Source organism: Chanodichthys erythropterus, chromosome 8, assembly GCF_024489055.1.
Source record: "Chanodichthys erythropterus isolate Z2021 chromosome 8, ASM2448905v1, whole genome shotgun sequence".
Lineage (NCBI taxonomy): Eukaryota > Metazoa > Chordata > Actinopteri > Cypriniformes > Xenocyprididae > Chanodichthys > Chanodichthys erythropterus.
In genome coordinates, this window is record NC_090228.1 from 4,925,437 (window position 1) to 4,952,262 (window position 26,826).

At 35.3% G+C, this 26,826-nt stretch overlaps 2 protein-coding genes across 2 annotated transcripts in view; both read right to left on the reverse strand.

Moving 5' to 3' along the window:
* Positions 1 to 311: 311 nt before the first annotated feature.
* Positions 312 to 9,767, reverse strand: ovch1 (ovochymase 1). Its single transcript, XM_067391890.1, has 12 exons — positions 9,740 to 9,767; positions 5,903 to 6,089; positions 5,741 to 5,816; positions 5,449 to 5,638; positions 5,224 to 5,363; positions 2,564 to 2,717; positions 2,445 to 2,483; positions 2,158 to 2,377; positions 1,942 to 2,096; positions 1,762 to 1,866; positions 557 to 693; positions 312 to 473 (listed from the first exon to the last, which is right to left on the reverse strand). Exons 1-12 carry the CDS (start codon positions 9,765 to 9,767, stop codon positions 312 to 314), a joined length of 1,593 nt encoding a protein of 530 aa, XP_067247991.1.
* tmtc1 (transmembrane O-mannosyltransferase targeting cadherins 1) overlaps positions 9,592 to 26,826 on the reverse strand; it is a 45,783-nt gene continuing 28,548 nt past the window's right edge. The window contains exons 9-20 of the mRNA XM_067391548.1: positions 25,431 to 25,552; positions 19,586 to 19,753; positions 18,286 to 18,399; positions 17,194 to 17,337; positions 16,988 to 17,096; positions 16,792 to 16,894; positions 16,507 to 16,642; positions 16,249 to 16,393; positions 15,407 to 15,544; positions 14,218 to 14,340; positions 12,275 to 12,352; positions 9,592 to 10,933 (exon numbers count right to left, since the gene is read on the reverse strand). Of these exons, the coding sequence (XP_067247649.1) occupies positions 10,811 to 10,933; positions 12,275 to 12,352; positions 14,218 to 14,340; positions 15,407 to 15,544; positions 16,249 to 16,393; positions 16,507 to 16,642; positions 16,792 to 16,894; positions 16,988 to 17,096; positions 17,194 to 17,337; positions 18,286 to 18,399; positions 19,586 to 19,753; positions 25,431 to 25,552 (1,503 nt within the window). The 3' untranslated portion in view covers positions 9,592 to 10,810. The remainder of the gene's footprint in view (positions 10,934 to 12,274; positions 12,353 to 14,217; positions 14,341 to 15,406; positions 15,545 to 16,248; positions 16,394 to 16,506; positions 16,643 to 16,791; positions 16,895 to 16,987; positions 17,097 to 17,193; positions 17,338 to 18,285; positions 18,400 to 19,585; positions 19,754 to 25,430; positions 25,553 to 26,826) is intronic.

The window sequence follows — 26,826 nt, forward strand, 5'->3', positions numbered from 1 at the left end:
ATTTGTGGCACTTGGGTGAACGTTACAATAGCATTTCGAAAGCAGAACAATGCAACAGTGTATACCACTACATTTTAGACAATTACATTCAGCCAAGCGTCACATGATCGAACGTTTCTAGAAAAGTCTTCCCTACTGATTCATGTAACTACAAAATAACAATGCATTTTTGGTTAAACATTTAAATTGGTAGTTTTCTTTTGTTTATATATAATTTGATCATTAAAAAAAATATATATTATTTTGCAAAAAAACATGACAATGAGCCAAGGAGGAGATGCACAATATTTTAATAAGCTTTATTAAAGGTATTAGGAATTTTTAATACAAGTTTGTATCCAGGTGTAATGGGCAGACACTCGAGTGAACACAGCTGGTTTCTGAGGTTCACATTTCTTGCCGCTCCCTGCTGTTAATCCTACAAGGTAGTAGACGCCATTTTTCGCACACACAAGTGGTGCGCCCGAGTCCCCCTTTAAAATAAAGAATTTAGGTGATCCAGACATGTGCATGTGAATCATGATTGTTCAATACAGACGTGTTGAAACTACTGTACCATGCAGGAGGTAGAAGCTGCTGCATCTGTACACAGGAGCAGCTTCATGTTGAAACTGTCACCCCAACCAGTCTGGCAGGCTTTCTCAGAAAGAGGCTTAACCCTGGCCATGTGAAGGATATCAGGGTGCAGATCCACTAATATGAGAAGAGAATACATAACTACTCTCCTGAAATGAAATGTGCTTGAGGAAGGAGCAGATACAACACAGCAATGGATGAAAAATGTTGCACAGAAAAATTGTGGGGTTTCATTTATCATTTTCCAAATTTGGTCTTTGGACTTTATTACTCCAATAAATCAAATAAATAAAAGCACAAACAAACAAACAAACAAAACAGGCTCCAGCATTCCTGTGGCCCTACACAGGACAAGCGGTTTAGGGAATGAAAATAAAATAAAATAAAGTGATTTGCAGAACGGATGGAAGGAAAAATTAAATAAAAATAAATTAAAAAGCAGTTTGGATAATGGATAGATGGAAAATAGAAAACAAAAAAATAAAAAGTAAAATAAGTGGTTTGGAGAATGGATGGAATAAAATAAAATAAAATAAAATAAAATAAAATAAAATAAAATAAAATAAAATAAAATAAAATAAAATAAAATAAAATAAAATAAAAAATAAAATAAAAAAGTGGTTTGGAGAATGGATGCAAGGAAAAATAAACTAAATACAATAAAAAAAATTAAGCAGTTTGGTGAATGGATGGAAAATAAATTAGAAAATAAGCAGTTTGGATAATGGATGGAAAATTAAATTAAATTAAAAAATAAAATAAAAATAAAATAAGAGGTTTGGAGAATGGCTGGACATAAAATAAAAATAAATAAATAAAATAAAATAATAAATAAAAAAAAATAAATAAATAAATAAATAAATAAAATAAAAATGCAGTTTGAAGAATGTATGGATGAAAAATTAAAAAATAAAAACAATTAAAAAAAAGCAGTTTGGAGAATTGATGGATGGAAAAAGAAAAGAAAAAAAAAAAGTATGGAAAATACATCTGTGTCCTCTAACCACCTAGCTTCCAAATTTTCACAATCCAATTAGTTATTATTGGATAAAATCAAGTCTACATTATTTTCTTGAATAGCTCATTTCACCTGGAAATACATCAAATTAAAAAGGAAAAGGGGTTGTGAAAGTCATTTCATCTTGATTTTAATCTCAAACCCTGTTAAGAAGCCAGCTGACTCACAGGTGGCTTTTCTTGTCCCCCAACCAGTTGTCACACAAGACGAGGTGTCTTCATTCACCATTTCATCATCTTTATCCGTTAGGCACACCGGAAATATCATCGGCCCTGGATGGAGCGCACGTTAAAGCTGTACAACTTGAGCGGGATCTCATTAAAAACACAGATATGGTCACATGATACCTATTCGAGCTGGGACAGATAAGCGGATCATGGAGAGACCGGAGACCGGTGGGAATTTGCTGTTGTGAGCCAAACTCTGCACGCTTTCCACAGCCGCGGTCTGACCCGACATGAAGTTGAGGTCATGAGCTCCCAAGATCACAACATCTCCAGCCCTGTGGGACAAACTGTCAGAACATCACTGAGGAACAACAGATAAACACAGATCAAACTTACTTGGCGAAGCAGTGGCGTGATGCCAGCACCCAGCGCGGGTGAACCAGGACGCCGCTACAGTAATGCGTGTCGTGGCTCTGCAGACTGACGTGCCACGGCCAGGAGTTTGGGCACGCCTCGCTCATGTTCTCCACCTTGAATGTGCCATCCTCAGTGGACACCACCTGCGCCAAGCCGCCGGGCAGTTGGCAGGGCTCCATCTTGGACTGACCACACTGAGCTGAAGCCACAAAATGGACATGAACGATGAATAAAGCAATACGACTGATTTTTGAAGACAGTCTTACCAGTTGAATCTGCTCCAGAGTCAGCAGAAACGTGTTCACCTATATAATGCAAGAGGAAAATAGGCTGTAGCAGTTCAGACTGATTCGCCCCTGGATCACTGAAATCTGAAAGATCATACCATTTATTGAAGAATTGATCCAGTGTTTGTAGTTGAACAGTGTGGTGTAGACCCCTGGTTTTTGGGCCCGACCACACCCGACCCCCCAGCTGACCACTCCGGCAAGCTTGTACCTCTTGCCTGTGAAACACGAGAGGGGACCGCCAGAGTCGCCCTGAACACACAGTGTCAAACTAAAGATTGTCCACAATGGAGGAAAATATCGTTTAAAATGATTCCCTTCATGAATATTAAGATATTTGGGGAGCTGCACCACATTTTATGACATTTTACAACCTAAATTAACATTGCCTTATCGTAAAAGTCAATTGGTCTGTGAAATAAATATGAGGACATTGATTGATATGATATGAGTAGATATGAGATGTGATACATTAATTTATTTTCAGGTAATGCTAAAATAATTGTCAGATAAACATTTGCATTTTTATGATTACAAGAAGGGTATGCATATATTTATGTTTACAATTTATTGCAGCCATTTGCTAAAATCATGTAAGTTCATTTTTTTCCTCATTAATGTACACACAGCACCCCATATTGACAGAAAAACACAGAATTGTTGAAATTTTTGCAGATTTATTAAAAAAGAAAAACTGGAATATCACATGGTCCTAAGTATTCAGACCCTTTGCTCAGTATTTAGTAGAAGCACCCTTTTGATCTAATACAGTCATGAGTCTTTTTGGGAAAGATGCAACAAGTTTTTCACACCTGGATTTGGGGATCCTCTGCCATTCCTCCTTGCAGATCCTCCTCTCCAGTTCTGTCAGGTTGGATGGTAAACGTTGGTGGACAGCCACTTTTAGGTCTCTCCAGAGATGCTCAATTGGGTTTAAATCAGGGCTCTGGCTGGGTCATTCAAGAACAGTCACGGAGTTGATGTGAAGCCACTCCTTCATTATTTTAGCTGTGTGCTTAGGGTCATTGTCTTGTTGAAAGGTAAACCTTTGGCCCAGTCTGAGGTCCTGAGCACTCTGGAAAAGGTTTTCATCCAGGATATCCCTGTACTTGGCCGCATTCATCTTTCCCTCGACTGCAACCAGTCGTCCTGTCCCTGCAGCTGAAAAACACCCCCACAGCATGATGCTGCCACCACCATGCTTCACTGTTGGGACTGTATTGGACAGGTGATGAGCAGTGCCTGGTTTTCTCCACACATACCGCCTAGAATTAGGGCCAAAAAGTTCTATCTTGGTCTCATCAGACCAGAGAATCTTATTTCTCACCATCTTGGAGTCCTTCAGGTGTTTTTTAGCAAACTTCATGCGGGCTTTCATGTGTCTTGCACTGAGGAGAGGCTTCCGTCGGGCCACTCTGCCATAAAGCCCCGACTGGTGGAGGGTTGCAGTGATGGTTGACTTTCTACAACTTTCTCCCATCTCCCGACTGCATCTCTGGAGCTCAGCCACAGTGATCTTTGGGTTCTTCTTTACCTCTCTCACCAAGGCTCTTCTCCCCGATAGCTCAGTTTGGCCGGACGGCCAGCTCTAGGAAGGGTTCTGGTCATCCCAAACATCTTCCATTTAAGGATTATGGAGGCCACTGTGCTCTTAGGAACCTTAAGTGCAGCAGAAATTTTTTGTCTTTCCACAATTCTGTCTCTGAGCTCTTCAGGCAGTTCCTTTGACCTCATGATTCTCATTTGCTCTGACATGCACTGTGAGCTGTAAGGTCTTATATAGAGAGTGTGTGGCTTTCCTAATCAAGTCCAATCAGTATAATCAAACACAGCTGGACTCAAATGAAGGTGTAGAACCATCTCAAGGATGATCAGAAGAAATGGACAGCACCTGAGTTAAATATATGAGTGTCACAGCAAAGGGTCTGAATACTTAGGACCATGTGATATTTCAGTTTTTCTTTAATAAATCTGCAAAAATCAACAATTCTGTGTTTTTCTGTCAATATGGGGTGCTGTGTGTACATTAATGAGGAAAAAAATGAACTTAAATGATTTTAGTAAATGGCTGCAACATAACAAAGAGTGAAAAATTTAAGGGGGTCTGAATACTTTCCGTACCCATTGTATACATGTATACACACACACACACACACACACACACACACACACACACACACACACACACACACACACACACACACACTATTTTTATATTTTATTGAGATTAATTTAATATTAAACATTATAATTATTTTTTCCTGCATGTTTGTTGCACAACATGACATTATATATATATATATATATTTATTTATTTTTTTATTTTTTAATATATACATGTGTATACACACACATTATGTAAACAAACTTATTTTGGATATGACAGAAATGCGACAAGGCAATGTGTATACAATATTATATATATATATATATATATATATATATATATAAATTTTTACATAAGTATGTAAAGTATATAAATACACATGCAATATATACAAAAATATTTAACAAAAATATATTATATATACACATATAAATATACATGTATATATGTGTGTGAGTGTGTATTTATATATACATAAATATACACTGATCACACACACTATGTAAACAAACTTTTATTTTGGATGTGCTTAATCATTTCACAGCAGTAATATATACACATACATTTTTACTATTATTCTATTAATAATTTGTGTAAATATTTTTGTAAATAATTCTAAAAATGATTAAAAAAAAAATTGCAAATGTTTACCTGACATGCATCCATTCCGCCAGTATCCGACCCGGCACACATCATGGACTCGTACATTTTCGCTCCATAAAATTTGCTGCACGTTTGTGGCTCAAAAATGGTTACATTGACCTCTTGAAGTCTGGAGGCACGAGGACCATCTATAAAGAGACAAATTCATCCGATCACACATAACCACTATTAATGGAGCCCGTTAAACAGCACATGGTTAATTAACAGCCTCACTCTCTCTGATGGCGCCCCAGCCGGTGACAGTGCAGGTCTCCTGAGGAGGCAACTCACTGTTTAAGATGCCAACAGGCCTCACACACTCATTAAACCGCAGTGGACTCTGCAGTTTCAGCAGGGCAATATCATTCTCATTTGTCTTTTGGTTGTAGTCCTTGTGGGAGATGATTTTTTCCACCTTTACGGTCTTCAAATAAAACACACAAGAGAGTTCAAATAGCAAAAATGAATGATCAGATCCACATAAGAAGGTAGAGAGATGTAAATAAATATACACGCAATCACTCACTTGATGACAGGATTCATTCGCATTCTCCAAATTGTGTATTCCAACCACTGCGTTCCACATCGACGCCTTTTTATAACTGCTCACAAACAGGCATTTTAGTCAAGAAAAACGGATTGCACTCATACTCAGTCGGAGGTTTTATAGAGCAGGCGGTGGGTTTACCGTTTGAAGCAGTGGCTGGCGGTGATCACCCACCACAGGTCGAGGATGGCGCCCCCGCAGGCGGGCATGTCAGAGTACTGCAGGGACACCTGCCAAGGCCACGAATGTGCCCAGGCCTCCTGCCCACCTATGATCCGACTCTCCTCCTCATCCTTCTCTGGGATGAAGGCACGTACGCCAGCCAGGTCTGAAAAACATGGTGGAAGGAATCATATTTGCAAGCAATCCAGCAGATGAACTTTCAAATATTATCCTAATATTATTCTTTTACTGTAGGTTAAATCTCGATTCAGCACTTTTGATGAACTGCTATACTATTTTTAATTTTCATCTGAAAATCAACATTTGTGATATTTAGTCAGCCGAAACCATTTTGAGGTTAACTGATCTACTTTGTGTCAATAGTGATAAGTGACATTGATTATGTTGAATATCATATCATAACATTAATTGTCTTTGAGTTATTGAGTTTGAGTTCCATTTTTGTCTATTTGTTAATAAAAGATTTGTCAATGTCGTTTTGTTTTGTTTGTGGAATTAAATTATTTTCAAGTAAACAGTGGCATGTTATTTTTAAATTGAATACTTATTCTAATTAATGGGCTCATTATTTCATATTTCCATGAATTAGATGTACATTTCAGACATCTTTGCTTTCATAAAAACCTATAGGTTGAAGTGAAATATTTTAATTTGCATTCATATTGTTGCTTCAATCTTCAATTCAAATCTGGTCAGTCACATGTATTAATATTCATATGCCTGTATATAAATTTTATCTTTCAGATGAATCTATTTTACTGGGATTTTTGCTTGGTCATTATCGGTTATTCAAAAGCGATTTATATTTTTTTTTTAAAAAAAGTGTCAACATAATATTTTAGATAGAATAGATGATTTATACACATATAATATAATATAATATATAAAATATATATATACACACACTTTTATATATATATTTAATTATAATGTGTATAAATATTATTATATATATATATATATATATATATATATATATATATATATATATAGAATATATATATATATATATTTATATATATATATATATAAAAATATACATATACACACACATTATAATATTTATATACACATTATAATTATATATAAAAGTGTGTGTGTGTGTGTTTTATATATATATATATATATATATATATATATATATATATATATATATATATATATATATATATATATATACACATACACACACACACACACACATATATACACACATTATAATATTTATATACACATAATATTTATATATATATAAAAGTGTGTGTGTGTGTGTGTTATATATACACACACACACACACATTATATATATATATATATATATATATATATATATATATATATATATATATATATATATATATATATATATATATATATATATATATATATATAAAAGTGTGTGTGTGTGTGTGTGTTATATATACACACACACACACATTATATATATATATATATATATATACACACATATACATTTTGTGCTATAACAACTAAATTAGCAAATGTTTATATTTATTTCCTATAATAACACACTGGCTGATGCATCATCGTCCTGCACATGTAAACTTAAAATACTTTAGTTTAAAAGTAAATCCACATTGTTCTTAAGGGGGGCATCTTCCCTCATGTTATAATAATTACAATCTTTGATTTGTTACTGCTGCCTGAACACTTTCTGCTTAACTGAACACATGATGTTAACTAACCACATCTCTCTATATCACTTCCCTATAAACATGAACTTTCCTACTTTTTCTGTATTGTGAAAGATGTCATACAATACAAATTAACTTGAAGTGAATGAAGAAAGCATTATGAACTCCGTCTTACTATAACATCCTTTGCCAAAGATGCAGTTTGTCTCAGCTGAAGCAGTCACATTGGGATTCTCTTCTGCATCTTAAAAGAAATATTACAGTCATTGAAATAAATCAAGTTATTCAAATGTTTGCCAACAAAACATTAAGGCTCGCTTGCGACATGCTTTGTAAGTCACTCACCGGTGTAAGCCTTAGTCCAATTTAGAGACAGTATTAAAATAAATAAATAGTTTTTACACATACTCTGTTATTAAAAATGAACGGTGAAACGTAATAATACAAAGGGCTTTACAAATAAACAACACGCAAAGCAAATATAATCCCTCAACACCTGTGAGGCGCAATCAGCGCTTAATTACCTGAGTGTGGAGCAGTTCAGAGATTCACCACTAGAGGGCAGCAAAGATCAAGCGCTCACAAGAAAACGAGAGGATGCTTTGCGATACAGATCTTCAATGCTTGTGAAAATATATTGATTTAAAATGAAAAAAGACACATTACTGTCGAGAATACGTACCGAAATTCAAATTAAGTGTCTACACCAATCATTGAGAAGATATGCGTATCATATCATTCAAAAAGAATATCATTCAAACTTTTCAAAAGTTTCTACTTGACAAATATAATATATACAGTACAGACCAAAAGTTTGGAACCACTGAGATTTTCAATGTTTTTAAAAGAAGTTTCGTCTGCTCACCAAGGCTACATTTATTTAATAAAAAATACAGTAAAAACAGTAATATTGTGAAATATTATTACAATTTAAAATAACTATTTTCTATTTGAATATATTTCACAAAGTAATTTATTCCTGTGATGCAAAGCTGAATTTTCAGCATCATTACTCCAGTCTTCAGTGTCACATGATCCTTCAGAAATCATTCTAATATGATGATCTGCTGCTCAAGAAACATTTAATGTGTACAATTGTACAAAATATTTGTGTACAATATTTTTTTCAGGATTATTTGATGAATAGAAAGTTCAAAAGAACAGTGTTTATCTGAAATCTAATCTTTTGTAACATTATAAATGTCTTTACTGTCACTTTTGATTGATTTAATGCATCCTTGCTGAATAAAAGTATTCATTTCTTTCATTTCTTTTCAAAAAAATAAAAATAAAAATTCTTACTGACCCCAAACTTTTGAACGGTAGTGTATAATGCTACAGAAGCTTTGTGTTTCAGATAAATGCTGTTCTTTTGAACTTTCTATTCATCAAGGAATCCTGAAAAAAAAAGTACACAACTGTTTTCAACATTGAAAATAATCATAAATGTTTATTGAGCAGCAAATCATCATATTAGAATGATTTCTGAAGGATCATGTGACACTGAAGACTGGAGTAATGATGCTGAAAATTCAGCTTTGCATCACAGGAATAAATTACTTTGTCAAATATATTTAAATAGTACACAGTTATTTTAAATTGTAATAATATTTCACAATATTACTGTTTTTACTGTATTTTTAATTAAATAAATGTAGCCTTGGTGAGCAGACGAAACTTCTTTTAAAAACATTAAAAATCTCAGTGGTTCCAAACTTTTGGTCTGTACTGTATATAATGTTTAAATTGTATAATATTAAATGTTTAAAATCTTAACTTCTTTTTAATTCCATTTCAAAGCCATTTCAAAATTGTGCATTCTCAAAAAATATTCACAAAATAGTTTCAGAGCGCTAATAAAAGATTTAAATTTGTAACAAAGGTTTTTAATATGAAAAAGCAGTTTGTCTCAATCCAGATAATGCAGCATTTATCCAGGCACTGACATCTGAGATATTGTTATTACGTTAGATTAAATCAAATATGACTCTTGAATCATACTGCACATTCAGTAGGAGAAAATATGCTGCTAAATCAGTTTCTATACCAGATCTGTCAGAGTGTATTGTAATGATGTTAAAACAGAGGGATGTACAGAATCCATTCAATGGTTATTCATCTGGGTAATTTAACACCTAACCTTGGACAGATAAAGTGATTGCACACATCATTCCCCAACACCTCCAAACACACCAGAACATTCATAAGTATTGGATAATATTTATTAAATAATCATACATTACTTCACATTGGTCTCTGCTATGACATGTTTAGCACGGCTGCTGCTGCTGAATTCAAGAAATGTTCTTGATAACAGTTCCTATGGCAACGAAATGTAAGTGCAAAGATTACGGCGTAATCAAGAGTATCGCATGACAATCTCTGGCCAGCGAAAATAGGACTAAAATCCATTTACTGTCACGGGGATCCATTTCAAGGATATGTATGATATTCATAATTGCAATTAAAAGAGTCTTCAGTATTATAGCTTATGAGGAGAAAATTATGATATGTAATTCACTGCACAGGTCAAAACGCCTTTAGTCTGAGATACATTCCACAATACTGATGCATGTACAAGATCAAAGGTCAACTGAAAGCACCCTGTCATTTATTTTCCTTCATTTAAATCACTCAAATGGAAAACAGAAGCAAAACACAAGCAGATCTGCCGTGTTCATGGAACACAGTCATATTTGATAACTTGCAGCATTTGTCTGAAATGCTTTCCGAGGCTTTGCAATCAGCGAAGCGGAACGGAGCCTCTGCGGTCGAGTGGAACGGCTCCACATGCGAGAAATAGCCCCTCTCAGTCTCAGAGACGGCACCTCTGCTTACACGCCGAATTAAAACAAGAACAAACGCTCAATCTGTGCCCGTCCGAGCACTTTGAAGCAGTCGAAAAGTGGTTTTGGAGACGGGAAACAATGATGAGAGCTTCAGAAATGTGTTGTTGTGAGATTCGGCACTGATGCGCTGAGGTCAGTGGTATCTGCGTGCTCCAGCCCTGGATGCAGAGGATAAAAAAATGTCAGTGTTTTGGATTATTTCAATCCTAGAGCCCCTCTGTAAACTCTAGAGGAGAAGGAAGCTGTCATTAATCATCTCCTGAGTCCAGACTGTCTTAGTTTGCTCCTTCTCTTCACCCTTCTGTCTCTTTGTAGCTTGTCCTCCATCATTTGGCCGATAGTTCAGGTCTCGCTGTTCCTCTCTAGGCCCCTTGTAGTTTTTTCTCTAGTCTGTCCAGCTTGGCCAGATTTTCCTTCAGCAGTTTGGAGCTGGGCGAGAGGAGGAGAGCTCTTTGGTAGTACATCCGCGCTGCTGCATAGTCTCCCTAAAATATACAAAAACAAACACACAACAATTCATGTTACAATGATTGCTTGGATCAGTCTCATGAGGAAATATACAGGTCATATTTCACCTAATCAAAAGGAATATTTTATATATATATATATAAATTACATAAATTACATTTTTATTATTTTTTATGGATCAAATGTGACTCAGTTATTAATATATTAGCATTATTTTATGCAGTTTAGTATTAATTAAATGTACTGTATTTTAAATGTATTGTGTATATATATAATCTTTTTAACTTAATTATTGTTTTAATTATTAGATTTTTGTTGCATATTTAATTTGTATTATTAATTATAATAAAAATATAACTATTATAGTAATTATAGTAATAATTATAATTATAGAACTTATCATTTATTATTCATATTGATATATATTAAAATAATATATCATTATTTTTTCTTCACATTATAGTAATTACTTTTTTCAGTTTTGTATTAATTAAATGTATCCTACTTAAAAATATCAAAATATTCATTAAATGTAAAATGAAACCAATTACTGAATATATATATATATATATATATATATATATATATATATATATATATATATATATATATATATATATATATATATATATATATATATATATATATATATATATACACACACACACACACACACCTAATCAAAAGGAATAAATTATATTTTTATATATTAAGGACCATTATGATTTTGTGCATTTTCTTATTTAAGCAACTTTCCATCTAAATTATCACTATATATTTATGCAATTATAAATATAATGTTTGTTTTTTTTTAATTCAGAATAACATTTTTTTTTATTGTATTTTATGGTTTTAATCAAATGTGACTCAGTAATTATTATTATACATTATTTTTATGCTTTAAAAAAGACAAACAATATATATAAGATATAATTGATTATTTTATGCAGTTCTGTATTAATTAAATGTATCATATTTTAATGAATATTTTGATATTTTGTGTGTAGATATTATATATATATATAATTTTTAACTTCATATTTTTACTTTATTAAATTTGTGCATATTTAATGTTTATTATTAATTATAATAAAAACATAACTATTATAGTAATTATACTTTATATTCATATTAATATATTTAATAATACACCATTTTTCCTTTTTTTCCTTTTTTTTTTTTACAAGCTACTGAGAAAAAAAAATAAAAAATGTCAGAATTATTTATGGTCCTAACCAAAGGCTTAATTTTCTTAATGCAAACTATTTCCTTCTTTATGCAAAATATATTTTTCCTTTTGATTTTGTGGTGAAATTTCATATCAGTTTTTATTAGACCTCAAGTCTCGTCCAACATACCTTGATATGCTGAATGCCGCCCATATTCATCCAGGCCTGTGATTGGTCAGGTTTGAGCTCGACAGCAAGCTTGTAGCTCTGAAAAGATTAGATCATCCCATTATATATGGTATAAACATGATATGTAGCCAGTGATGAATTCAACAGTATTAAACCACCGGCGAGATTCAACCTTTTATAACAGTTTTTGTCTGTGTAAGAAACATGATCCATTTAAGAAAGAAAGAAAAAAACAGTCTGGCTCTACCGCAAAAAGCCTTTCTGTTTAAGGTTTTATAATTGAGCTTTGAACAGGATAGCAGCATTCTGTAAACCTGAGACCATCCTGTTCTCATCGGTGCCTTTGTGGTCAAAATAAACATAGAACTACAAGGCCAAATATTAGCAGGAGACCTGGAATGAGTCCAGGAATGAAGAATGGAACTTTAACAGTCCTTGTTTTAACCAGACATTCGCCGAAGAAACTTAATTTAGGTAATTTAAGGCAGAGAAAAGCCGAGGTTAAGAACAAAGCTTCCAGCGCGAGACAAAGTCTGGACTGTTTATAAGTGGAGATGAAAGAACGCGGCTGATGCTCCTGTGACAGTATCAGGGCACCGGGAACAAAGAGAAGAACAAGCAAGCAGCAGAAAACGCAATTATTCAACATTAGTCTCATGTAGCCAGACTCTAGACTATCAGCAAGTTGGTTCCATGCTGCATCTTATTATGACTTAAATTGACATGTCCACGGTTGCCAGGTTTGTACCAAAACCAGCCCAATTTCTATTCAAAACCCACCTAATCATGTCCCGGAAATCAAGTCCCGGGGGTAAAAATCACACCCTGAGGGGTGGGGTGAGATTCTTCAACCCGTAAACTAAAGAAAAACAACCCACAGCAACAGTACAAAAGTATCCCAATTCCAAGGGAAAACCACGGACTTGGCAACACTGGACAGGTCAAACAACCAATCAGTCTTTCATGCTGATTGTTATTGCTATTTATATTATTGACACTATTAAAATATTTCAACATTAGCATAATTGCAAGTCTCATGAAATTAGCCTAACAGCATGGTGGCAAGCAAACAACAAATTAGAATCACAGTAATATTCATGACTATATTCATCATGGCAGCAATATTAATTGCTGGATTTTATACCAACAGAAAAGCATATATTTGGAATATTCAATATATCACTCAGTTAGTGTTACTCTTAAATATATATATAAAAAAAAATTGATGGTAAATATAGCATTAAGATCTTCTTCAAGCGCTTGTAAATGGGTCAATGACAAATATCCAAGATATCTTTGACTTTGTGCCAAACAAAAATATCTAAATGAATTTTAATCCATAAATGGAAAACATGCTCATCATAGAAGAATGTCTATATGAATTGCATTTCTGTACATATTTTAAATAAATTCTAATTACTGTAAAAAAAAACCTCATTATTTTAATGCAGTAATGAAAATGTGTCCAAAATTCAGCATTTAGTTTAGCATAAGTAAATGTATCCAGTTTAAAAGGATGTTTTCATATTTTATTTCATATTAATTTTCAAATATTTCACATTACATTTTTGTAATGTGTCATTTTTTTCTTTCAAATTAACAAGCTATGGAGAATATATTGATTTATGATCCTAAAAGGCTTTGTTTTCTTTATGCAAAGTATTTTTTGCATTAGGAAAAATATTATATTATCATAGAAGATGTGTTTTCAAATTATTGTCTGTATGAATTGCATTTCTGTATACATTTCAAATCAATTCAGACAAAAATAAGCCTCATGCTTCTCACAGGACTGATAAAACCCTGTATATATTGACTTTTTACATGCGATATTATCTGCGTGAACTGTCTGTAGGCAAACTACAACCTAGTAAACAAGAATATGTTGAAAGGGAATATTTGAAGAGCGCTTCTCTCACTCTGACAGCTGCAGATGAAGTTACCTGGAAGGCTCGATCAAGCTCGTTCATCTCTCTGAGCTGGTTGCCCATGGAGAAGTGCAGCTCTGCCCTCACTGCAGGGTCTGACGGCTCCTGCTGCAGTGCCGTCTTCAATGCATCCAACGCCTGAAACACACACACGCTCATTAAGCTCAAAACTCATGCTGAACTTCTTTCTGCTGAGTTTCTTCATCTGCAAGAGTGCTCTCAGGGGGCGTTGAGATTTCTCTTTGAGGCAGAAAACTGCTAAACTGAAGTAATAAAGTAATGAGTGAAGGCATGTGTAATAAAAAGAAATTATATGCAATTGATTCTAGTCTAAGACGCCTCACTGAGATTCAATAAAATGTTCTTTTGAATTGCAGACTGCAGCGACGAAATTGGACTAGGGCAAAATAAAGCTTCTGCACAAACTGATTCACAGAGCACCAAATTAAGGGGAAAAAATCTTCTGTTTGTGTGTTTTCTGTTTCAGTACAAGGAAGAGCTGCACAAATCTGGATTCTCCCACAATTCAGAACAGACAACTAAATAAAATGTAAATTACTAGAGGTTCTGACAAAATATTAATTGCTACAGTCTATGTAAAAATGTTTAATTCATTAGAATGAATATTTAAAAAAAAAAAAAATAGTTTGAATGAATGATTCAATAACTCACTCATCAAGACTTCACAGTACTTCTGTGATAATCAGAATTATTGTAATGCAGAAATAATGATACTGTCTGGTTGAAAAGACTGATGGTAAAGCTGTTTCATACCTAAACGTGACTCTCTCTGGGTCAGCGGAAACACAGATTTCAAAGTTCTGCTGTGACTTTGTCAAAGGTTTAATAAATAGAAACATGCACATTACACAATTTCTATATCCTAATTATTGTTAATGTAATTCATTTTTCCAGGAGCTCATTGCTTCTACGTTCAGTTAAACTGCTAATGGTGATTGTAAATTAATTGCCTAAATTATTACATTATTTGCTAACTGCATTCTCTAAATTGTAATGTTGACATGCATTCTCTGTAAAGCTGATTTGAAACGATATGTATCGTGAAAAGCGCTATACAAATAAATGTGAATTGAGTTGAAAACAGGCGAATCGTTGTCACTTAAAATTACATGGGTGTTTGAATCGAGATTGCGATTTTTTAATCATGAAGCTGGAGTACAGGGTTATATAAAGCAGCACGCACCTGAGTGTGGTTGCCTTGTTTGCTAAAGATGGCAGATAACAAACGGTAACATTCAATGCAGTTGCTGGTCTTTGAAATGATGCCCAGGGTCATTTTCTCTGCCTCTGTAGAACGACCTGCCATGGCTAAAACCTGCGCCTGTGGAGACAACGAGATGAGAAGAGACAAAACAAGCTAAAAAAAAAGGAAAGAGGGAATGAAAGAGCAGCCAGAAAGGAACCTGAGAGGTCCTGGCCTTTGTTTCTAGAGGCAGTGATGTGAATCACAGTGAAGGGTCTTTGGAGACACAATTAAAGGGATAGTTCACCCAAAATGAAAATTATCCCATAATTTACTCACCCTCAAGCCATCCTAGAAGTATATGACTTTCTTCTTTCAGTCACAATCGGAGTTATATTAAAACATAATTATAAATATGGATTTTTGTTTTTACAAAAATGCATTGCTTCGCTTCAGACGGCCTTTATTAGCCCCTTGGAGTCATATGGATTACTTTTATGATGGATGGATGTGCTTTTTTGAGCTTCAAAATATTGGTTACCATTCACTCCCATTATAAAGCTTGGGCGAGACAGAATATTCTTTAATATAACACTGACTGTGTTTGACTGAAAGAAGAAAGTCAAAAACACCTAGGATGGCTTGAGGGTGAGTAAATTATGGGAAAATTTTCATTTTTGTGTGAACTATCCCTTTAATCTGATGTTATATGCTATAAAACACTTGAAGCAAACCATTTTCAAAGATGCTGACCGTTATAACAACATCAAACCTAACAGGTTGGATTGCTTAAAAAGACATAGTGGGCTTTTTTTTTCTCTAAAAAGTCAGTGTAATCTCACCAGGGCGAGCCAGATATCAGTGCTGTCAGGCTGCAGTGTGGCTGCCTCTCTGTAAACGTCCAGTGCCTCCTCGTATCTACCTGTGTTGTAGTATAAAGCCCCTAGAGGGGTCAGGATATCCACTTTACGAACCACTTGCAGGGCCCTGTGTGAGACGCACACAAACACACACACAACCGAGAGTCTGTGATTTAGTTTACAGTTGTGTAAGATGGATACACTGTTTAGACGATACGGTTTCATTTGATCTCATCTCACCTTTTGTACCATAGCTCCGCCTCTTTATTGTCATTGGACGAACGAAGAAGACGGCCCAGGTTCACCATGGCAACATAGTGTGCTGGCTTGAGACGCACCGCTTCCTGGTAATGAAAGGCTGCACGATCCCCATGACCTACAAGGCACAGACAATATGTAGGTGTTTAATAATCACTAGAGATTTGGGGCAGTAACACCCTCAAGTAACAACCATCTAGCAATGCCCTGACAACCATTTAAAGACCAATAGAGTTAATCAAGTTTCAAGTGAAAGAAGTTTCGTACCCGTGTCCACCAGGAACACGCCATAGTTGTTATGGAGGTCAGAACTGTCGGGACAGTTCTCAATACCCTTGGTGTAAATTTCATTCGCTTCTTTTGAATGTCCCTACACACACAAAAAAGAAAGAAAAAAAAGCTAAGTACAAAAAACATTTTTAAAAAATGGAATGAATCGAGAACAAATGACAGAGAGCAAGACCTGGTCTGCGTATAGAGAGGCAAGGCTGGAGTATGCATCAGCGAAATGGGGACCGAACCGAATCGATTCCTTCAACATCCTCTCCGCCTCTTCCTCCTTCCCCTGAGACCTGGAAACAATATCAGCATCATCCTCTCCCTCATATACACAGACATTGAGACTGTGTCTGCAACCAAAGTAATATGCAGTAGGGAGCGTGTATTTACTTCAGAAGATTCCCCAGGTTGAAGAGAGCTCGGTTGTGCTGAGGGTTAATGTCCAGCGCTCTCCTGTAATAAACTTCAGCCTCCTCAGCCTGATGAGTCAGCGTGCCCAGATTATTCAGAGCACTGGCATGTCGAGGGTACAGTCTACACAAATACAGAGGAAAATATTAGGATTTACATAACCAATTCTTTTATTATTAAACCAACATTAGTTGCAAAATCCAGCTATTGTCTTAAAACTGGTTTATTCTGGATCTTCCAGCAGGTACTGAATATGATTTTATATCAAAGGATAAAAATATTGGGTAACGCTTTAGTATGGGGAACAACTCTCACTTTTAACTATTTGCTTATTAGCATGCATATTAGCTGTTTATTAGTACTTATAAAGCACATATTAATGCCTTATTCTGCATGACCATATTCTACATCCCTAAATCCTTCCCAATACCTAAACTCAAATGCTACAACAACTACCTTACTAACTATTAATAAGCAGTAAATTAAGAGTTTATTGAGGCAAAAGTTAATAGTGAATATATGTGTTCCCCATACCAACATGCTACCAAATATGGTATAAAAAATGATGGTAACACTTCAGTTTAGGGTCCAATTCTCACTATTAACTAGTTGCTTATTAAGATGCATACTACTAGGATATTGGCTGTTTATTAGTACTTATAAAGCACATATTAATGCCTTATTCTGCATGACCATATTCTACATCCCTAAATCCTACCCAATATCTAAACTTAACAACTACCTTACTAACTATTAATAAGCAGTAATTAGGAGTTTATTGAGGCAAAAGTCATAGTTAATGGTGAGAACTGGACCCTAAACTAAAGTGTGAACAAAATTATTACATATACATTATAAAATAGTATTTATTTGCAGTATAGAGGACCACTGGAGATTAATTAAACTGAATTATTATCGACCACTGAAAAATGGCTAATGTTCATATTAATGTAACAGAGTGTGAAGAAAACTGGGGTATTAAGGCATATTCTAACAACTGGAAATGCTTCCTTCAGCAGACAAAACCATTCAGCGTCAAAATGTTCTCATGCCTACATACACATACAGTACCTGAGGGCTGTTTTATAATGGTAAATGGCTTCTTGGTTTCGCCCTCTGTCCTTCAGGAAGTTGGCATAGTTGTAATGAACTTTAGCATTGTGAGGTAAAGTCTGAATGCCAGACCTGACAGAGGAGGATGAAAATAGTTCAGAACCCAGTAGGCATAGAGAAAGAAAACATTTCGCATTCACTGTTTTGAAGGATGAAAAACCAAAGAATGCAAAACTCAATCCATTTCAAGCTAAATGCATTTAAATCTAAATAATAACAGGCAAATATACATGTAATGGCAAATAAAATATGATAAAATCTTGGCCAAGAATTCTAGAAAATCCAATTGAATGAAAATGGAATGAAAATCAAAATGGCAGATGGAACATGTTAGATCAGGTCCAATTTAGCTCCAACCTTGATCAAACACATCTGTCTGTAGATTTCTAGTAATCCTAAAAACCTTGATTAGCTCATTCAGGTGTGTTTATTTAGGGTTGGAGGTGGAGCTAAACTGCAATCTCGAGGGCCAGAGTTGCCCACCTGTGTTAGATGGTTTCTAGTTGGTCACTACCTATTTTATGATGATCTATGCTGGTTAAGATGGCTGACCAGAAAGACTACAAGCTAGATCAAGATGATCTAAAGGCCCTAATATACTTCAAGCGAAACCGAAGTGGTGTGACGTAATTTCGAACAAAATCAGGCCAAAAGGAAAATCTTTTGGTGTTCATTTCCGGAGTTCGAAACAGCTTGCCAAAGTGAACTTTCTGGAAAAGTTTGCTTCGGCTGGTAAACACCTTTGAACTACCATTGGTCCATGGCGATTACGTACAGTAACAGGTAGGTGTGGCTCTGTTGCTTCACTATTTTTCATGTTTAATATGGTAAATCTATTGTATACAGTGGCATATAATTAAACATGACGTGACTTGACTGGAGTGATGAATTTGCAGAGCTTGTACAAACATATCCACATTGCTATGATCAGATGCTTTCTTAACTGCAGTTTTCTCACCACTGTCATTTTTGTTGTTGTGTTTATTTTAATATTGAGAGGAAAGCACACAGCACATATTTCATCTAACTATCACTCTCAGCAGTGTGGGTGGCATTGGGATGTTCGCTAACAGTATAAAGATGCTGACATATTTCAAACTTCTTTTCACCCCCAAGCGAAGAATGAAAAAGGCCTTAATAGCTCAGCCAGGTCCTCAAACTAAACCAGCTAGAAACATATTATTGTGTTGCAAAACCCAGCTATTATCTTAAACTGTTTTTTTCTGGATCTTCCAGCAGGAACTGAATATGAACACACCTGAACAGGGCTTCTCTGGAGAGCCAGATCTCATTCTGTTGGACAGTCTTCCAGGAGAAGAGGAGGAGGACAACCAGCATGGACACAGTTAGTGCGGCCGCTCCCCACCGACTGACCACTGAATACAGTCTGTTCAGCCCATGCACCACCAGAACACAGTAACCCATACTGGACAGATCCACAGAGAGTTTTGTTATAGAAAAAAAAGCCTTTGTAATGTGAGCAACACTGCATAGATTTTAAACAGGCCTTTGTGTATAACAGGTAATGTAGTGTAGAGAGTATTGAGGGTGGGTGGAGAATGGCATATTTTTTTTTAACTATGGGTGCTAATGCTAAAGAACTCAAAGATGGTGATAACCAAACAGAAAAGATTTAGACTTCACATACAGATATGAACCATTTCCCAGGGGCAGACAGTGAAACTCTCATGAAGAACGGTGATATATAAAATTGTATGTGTATGCATGCAAGAGAATATTCAAAATAAGACTGGGAACAAATGAGTTACCTTAAAAATCATACAACTCTTGAAAGTATCTATGAACCTATCTGTAGTATCATTTAAAGGATTAGTCCACTTTTAAATAAACTTTTCCTGATAATTTACTCACCCCCATGTCATCCAAGATGTCCATGTGTTTCTTTCTTCAGTCGAAAAAAAATTAAAGTTTTTGATAAAAACATTCCATTTTTTTCCCATATAGTAGACTTTAATGGGCAACAAACAGTTGAAGGTCAAAATTAGTTTCACTGCAGCTTCAAATTGTTCTACACGATCCCAGATGAAAAAAAAGGTCTTATCTAGTGAAACCATCGCTCATTTTCTTAAAAAAAAAAAAAAAAAAAAAAAAAAAAAAGCAAAATGGAAAATTATATAAGTTTTAACCATAAATACTCATCTTGAACTAGCTTTCTTCTTCTTCTCTATTAGAATTCTGGCAGTGTAGACACTGCTAAGTGTATTACTGCCCTCCACAGGTCGAACTTTGAACTAATTTTTAGAAACTAATTTTGACCTTCAACTGTTTGGTGCCCATTGAAGTCCACTATATGGAAAAAAAACTTTAATTTCTTTTCGACTGAAGAAAGAAAGACATGGACATCTTGGATGACATGGGGGTGAGTAAATTATCAGGAAAAGTTTATTTAAAAGTGGACTAATCCTTTAAGTGTGTGGCACAAATGCTGAATGAAAAAATATGCACTGATATTTAAAAGTGTAGTTTTTCACAACAAAATCATAGGAAAGAAATAATTAAAATGACATGAATTCCCATAAATTAGTAAAATATTATTTTGCATGGATTATTCTGCATATTAAATAATATATTTAATACAATAATGTATAATAAATGCATAATAAACAATCATTTTAAATAACAATTTACAATATAAAATGTCATATATATACACAGTATAATGTAGTAGATATTCAAAATATTACAAAATATATATATATATTACAGGATAAAAATGTTGTATAAATATCATAAATTATTAATGTATTTAAATTATACAATTATTGAATGAAAATGTATGTCTTTTTTTTGCAGTCTTATTTGCAGTATGATCTACAATCATGGCCATATACAAACACAAAAGCACATAAAAAGTCTCTCCAGCACATCTGTGAATTAAATTTGTTGACCAGAGCGCATATTTGAAGGTAAACATGAGAAGGACAATTCTTTATCCACAGGAAAGCGGCTGATCCGATTCCGCGTCTCACAAAGACGCTGGTGTCACTGTGGACACGGTCAAAAACGGCTCAAGTCAAACACAATTATATGAATTTCCCACAGTGTCGACGGAATGAGAAAGTTCAAAATGTCTTTGGGGCTTAATTTGGATTCAATATCCTTCCAATCTCATTTTCTTTCTTTGTCTCTCTGCTTTGCTGCACAGGAAACGTATATTTGGAAGGAGACACCTCCCTTTCCCCGTCAACACCCACTCCACACAAACAGAACATATGAGGACTCCTGCGGCTTCACACACACTTTTACCGCTTCCCACACACACACACACTTCTGAAACATGTGGTACATTCACAGTTCAAATGAATTTGTCTTGCAATTCTGTTCTGAAGATACATCAGTTGAACTAGATTTTTTGAAGAAGATGTGAGTATGCTTGCCTGTGCAAAACTTGCATCCACTAAGGTGTTGTTATTTGGTTGCTACAATATGCAGAGTGTTTTTTACTATCGCTATGCTCTATGATATTTTGGTCTCCAGATATAGTTTAGGTCCTTCCTTCTATATAAGTCAATATGATTGTTTTTGCATATTTTACCATGGATAGGAAATAATAGCCTCAAAGTCGGCATGAAATGAAAATTCACTCTGTCCATTTTCTAAATGCATGCGTATGCTTTATTTTTTTATGACCTAGTAATTCTTAGTCAAAATGTCTAAACTTGATCATCCGGTGAAACAACAGACTTTGCTTAAACCCTGTCGTTTTATTACAGTCAAAAGTAAGCTTGTATTCAGATCTGCCTACATCTTATCAACAACCGACGCATAAAACAAAGTCTCTGCCCAACCTTTTTTCTTTTTCGATAATTTGTGTCACTCAGATATGCAACACAATAGGGAGGAAATGAACTGTAGCTTCTGTTTAATTTCAACAAAAGTTTTTTGTACAAAAAAACCCAACAAAAGTTTCTTTGCAATCTCTCCATATGCTCAGAACAAACATATAAGCATGCAACGCAATCCGAACACCATTAAAATAAACCATCCACTTGTTTCCGATGCTGGGATCCTTCTGAAGTCTGTACAGAGACTCAAATGAGCTGTTTAAACTGGACGCGACGAAGTGAACATTCCTTCATTTATCCTGTTAAATGTGCGTGAAAAATGTCAGAAACTGAATGCGTGTCTGTATACTGTATCAGTGTAGACAGAATCAGTGATTATAATGGTTTCTATTTGATTTTAAAGTGACTCAATCTAGGGTTGCCAGGTTTTCACAACAAAACCCGCCCAATTGCTATTCAAAACTAGACCAAAACTAGCCCAATCGCATTTCAGGGGGTCCCTCTGTAAAAATTGCGTTGCAGGGGGTAAATATAATGTTATTTGGGGTCGCTTCAACTCGCGGACATGAAAAGTGTGGGAAAACGTGGACTTGGCAACACTGCTCACATCCAGTGTAGGCAAATGTCAGCCGTTAAGCGACTGAATGCCGGTGTGCGGGGCCTATGGTGTGATGATGTTGATGTCTTGCTGTGGAGGCAGTCATATGCAAATGTATTTGCACATGTAGATCCCACAATATCAAAACGAGCTGTTTTGGAGCTTAATTAAATAAATGCTTTTTGGATGAACAAAGGCCTCTTATATGACAAAAGATCGAGGCAAATTTGATTGTCATGACCCCTTTAAAAAATGTACAGCAAAATTCACGTCGCACAAATAATGCGGGACGAATTTTAATATGTAGCCTATGTTTAATACTTAGGGTTAGATGTCATATTTCACCTCAAAATTAAAAGAACAAAACAAGAAACTGTATTTCCAATTAAGAAAAAATATTTTATATACATTTTTATAAAGAAATACATTTTTCTCTTTTTTTTTTTTTGGCTCAGGTGTGTATTTTATTGGAATTTTACTATTTCACCCCCATTTCCTTTAAAAAATCTTTTGCACTAGATACACAAATAGTTCCTCTCAGGACCTTAAGGACAAAAATGAGCCTTAATCTTTGTTAATAGGCTTTCATTCTGTTGGAAAGGCTTCAAAATGTACTTTTTTTTTTTTTCTTACTAGATTGTGCCATTTTCTCGGGTTTGGCCCATAAAGCAAATACTCACTTTATTCCTGTTTTCTGCTTCTGCATATTATAGAGGCAATTAGATAAATTATGCAGCTATAATTGTGTGGGTGTGTTGGAATGGATGTGTAATAAAAAAAAAAATGTGTGTGCTTGTAATATTTGAGAGAGAAAAACTCCACTGTACCGCAAATCACAAATCCAACCACTGTGTGTACCAGTGGAGTTTTGCTGGCATCTAATGAACCCAAACAAAATCTTACTGAAAGCTCATTTTTTGAGATATCAACCTCAAATTTGGAACACAATTTGTTTAGATTTATGGTTATGTTTCATAAAATATATATTTTATATAAAGTATATTTTCATAAACTTAAACCTTTATAACTTTCTTTTGGTTTCACTTTAAAAAAATAAAATAAAATCATATAATAATCTGCCAAGGGTCTTCTTTAAAATGAGATCAAACTTAAAGGGATAGTTTACCCAAAAATGAAAATTTGATGTTTATCTGCTTACCCCCAGTGCATCCAAGATGTGGGTGACTTTTTTTCTTCAGTCGAACGCAAATTATGATTTTTAACTGCAACCGCTGCCGTCTGTCAGTCAAATAATAGCAGTGGATGGGAACTTCAACTATAACAGTAAATAAAACTTGCTTAGACAAATCAAAATTAAAACCTGCGGCTCGTGACGACACATTCATGTCCTAAGACACGAAACGATCGGTTTGTGCGAGAAACCGAACATTATTTATATAATTTTTACCTCTAATACACCATTATGTCCAACTTTGTTCAGCTTCCTGTTAGTGAGGTCAAAAAACGCGTTCTGGTGACAGAAGTGATGTCTCGCCCATATACTTCAATGAGTGCGAGACATCACTTCCGTTATCAGAGCGCGATCAGACCTCACTAGCCGGAAGCTGAACGAAGATGAACATAGTGGTGTATTAGAGGTAAAAAATTATATAAATAATGTTTGGTTTCTCGCACAAACCGAACTTTGGGTGAACTATCCCTTTAAGTCTGTGCTCCCAATCTTCGAATTTTTATGATATGAGTTTTTTGACATGGACATTTTTGTCCACTATGCGCCTATGTGTAACTTTTTTAATTGATGCACAAAGGTTAAAATAGCCTTAATTTTCATTATGCAAAATAAAATAAAATGTTTTCCCTTGGAATCTGAGGTAAAATATGACATTGTGAGATTCTCCATAGACACGTGAAAAGTGAATCAGAGCCTGAGAGTTCCTCACATTCCTCTCATAGCGGTGTGCTGATGTGTGCGTGTGTGTGTCTGAAGCTGTAAGTGTGTATAAATGGTTTGGCTTCTGAGCCGCAGTGCCGCCCTCACGTGTCTGATTACTATTGCTGTTGGCGCTAACAAAGACAGTGTTACTAATATTTACCCAGCATGCATAGAGAATGGCTGCCTAAATGCCAAGATAAGTGCCCATCTGATCCTAACATAGGCCATTAAATTCACTGAGCAGAAACTGCTCATTACTCATAACCAAGTGTACTCAGGGATCTAATGCAGTGTGTAGATGTATTTATGTGTGTATGTGGCTGTTTGCCGGGTCACCGCTGCACTCTGAGCTAATATGATCATTTTTGAATAACCTCTATTAAATACCTCGCCTCATTGTTCAAATTTCTGTTTAATCGCTACAGTTCACATAAATACAAACACACACGCACACACACACACACACACACACACACACACACACACACACACACACACACACACACACACACACACACACACACACACACACACACACACACACACACACACACACACACACACACACACACACACACACACACACTTATAACAGATCAGTGGTGCATTATGGGAAGCAGGGCTCAAGACAGATTATGTACCGTTATCAGTGGGATGAAGGAGAACGAGGGAGAGAAAAATGGGGGCTGAATTTGTAAAGCTCTAAAAAAAAAAAAAAGTCTTTTGCAGAGCAAGGAATGTTTTTAAAGGACATTTTCTCTGGCTGTCGCAATATATTTTTACAGGCGTGCACACACACACAAACCTGGGCATGTAGAGAACTCTTTCCGCCACCACAAATCCCACGCGGAAGAACAGATTACTGGCTGGGATGAAGGGAAAGACCAGGAACAGCACGCCCACCAACACCTCCGTCCCTTTCATCTTCTACACAAAAAGAGAGACAGAGGAAAAGTGAGATATGGAGAGAGAAACCAGAGGTTGTTTGCTGTTAGATCAACAAGAAAAAAAAAAAACAAAGCCAAAAGATTTTTACATTTCCTTCAGAAAATGTCAGTGATGCTTGCCTATGCAAAACCCACAGCCACAAAATTAAGACATTGCTATTTTGTTGCTAAGGTGTTGCTATGAAGATGCTGAGTGACTATGGTATGCTGGGTGGTTTTTTAACTGTGTTGCTATGAGGTTGCTAGGGTGTTGCAATGAAGTTGGTAAGGTATTGAGTGTTTTTTTTTTAAACACATTGCTATGTGGTCGATATGGTAATCTGAGTGGATTTTAACTGCGTTGATAAGGTGTTGCTATGATGTTGCTAAGGTATTCAGACTGTTTCTAGCACATTGCTAAGATGTCACTATGGTATTCTGGGTGGTTTTTAACTGTGTTGCTATGAGGTTCCTACAGTGTTGCAATGAAGTTGCTACAGTATTCTGAGTGTTTTTTAACTGCGTTGCTTAGGTTGTTAGGGTGTTGCTATGAGGTCACTATGGTATTCTGAGTGGTTAACTGTGTTGCTGTGAGGTTGCTAGGGTATTGCAATGAAGTTGCTACGGTATTCGGAGTGTTGTAAGTATGCTGGTATGGTATTTCTAAATCGTTTTTAACTGTGCTGCTTAGGTTGTTAGGGTGTTGCTATGGTATTCTGAGTGGGTTTTAACTGTGTTGCTTAGGTTGTTAGGGAGTTATGAGGAGGCCATGCTATTCTGAGTGGTTAACTGTGTTGCTGAGAGGATGCTAGGGTATTGCAATGAAGTTGATAAGGTATCGTAAGTGTTTTAAACATGATGGTATGGTATTCTGAGTGTTTTTTAACAGTGTTGCATAGGTTGTTAGGGTGTTGCTATGAGGTCACTATGGTATTCTGAGTGGTTAACTGTGTTGCTGTGAGGTTGCTAGAGTATTGCAATGAAGTTGCTACGGTATTCGGAGTGTTGTAAGCATGTTGGTATGGTATTCTGAGTGGATTTTAACTGTGTTGTAATGGTAAAAGTAAAAGCACACATCTCCTCAACAAACCGTATGATTTGAGGTATCACTTATGTCTGCAGCACAAACAATGTGACGTGAAATATGTGCTAAAGTTTAATATTGTAAATTAGGGGGTTGTTTAAATCACTAACCCTACACATGAGCAATAGCAATAGTGTTGCTTGACAGGCAACATAAATTAAGCAAACACAAACGCATACACACTGACTGAC

Bases quoted from the DNA above. Each gene is read 5' to 3' on its own strand.
- ovch1 (XM_067391890.1), bottom strand. From the start codon at position 9,767: ATGTGTGCAATCACTTTATCTGTCCAAG. The intron at 5,639-5,740 runs GTGAGTGATTGC...TTTTATTTGAAG, and splicing joins CGAATGAATCCTGTCATCAA to ACCGTAAAGGTGGAAAAAAT. The intron at 474-556 runs GTACAGTAGTTT...TTTATTTTAAAG, and splicing joins CAGCTTCTACCTCCTGCATG to GGGGACTCGGGCGCACCACT.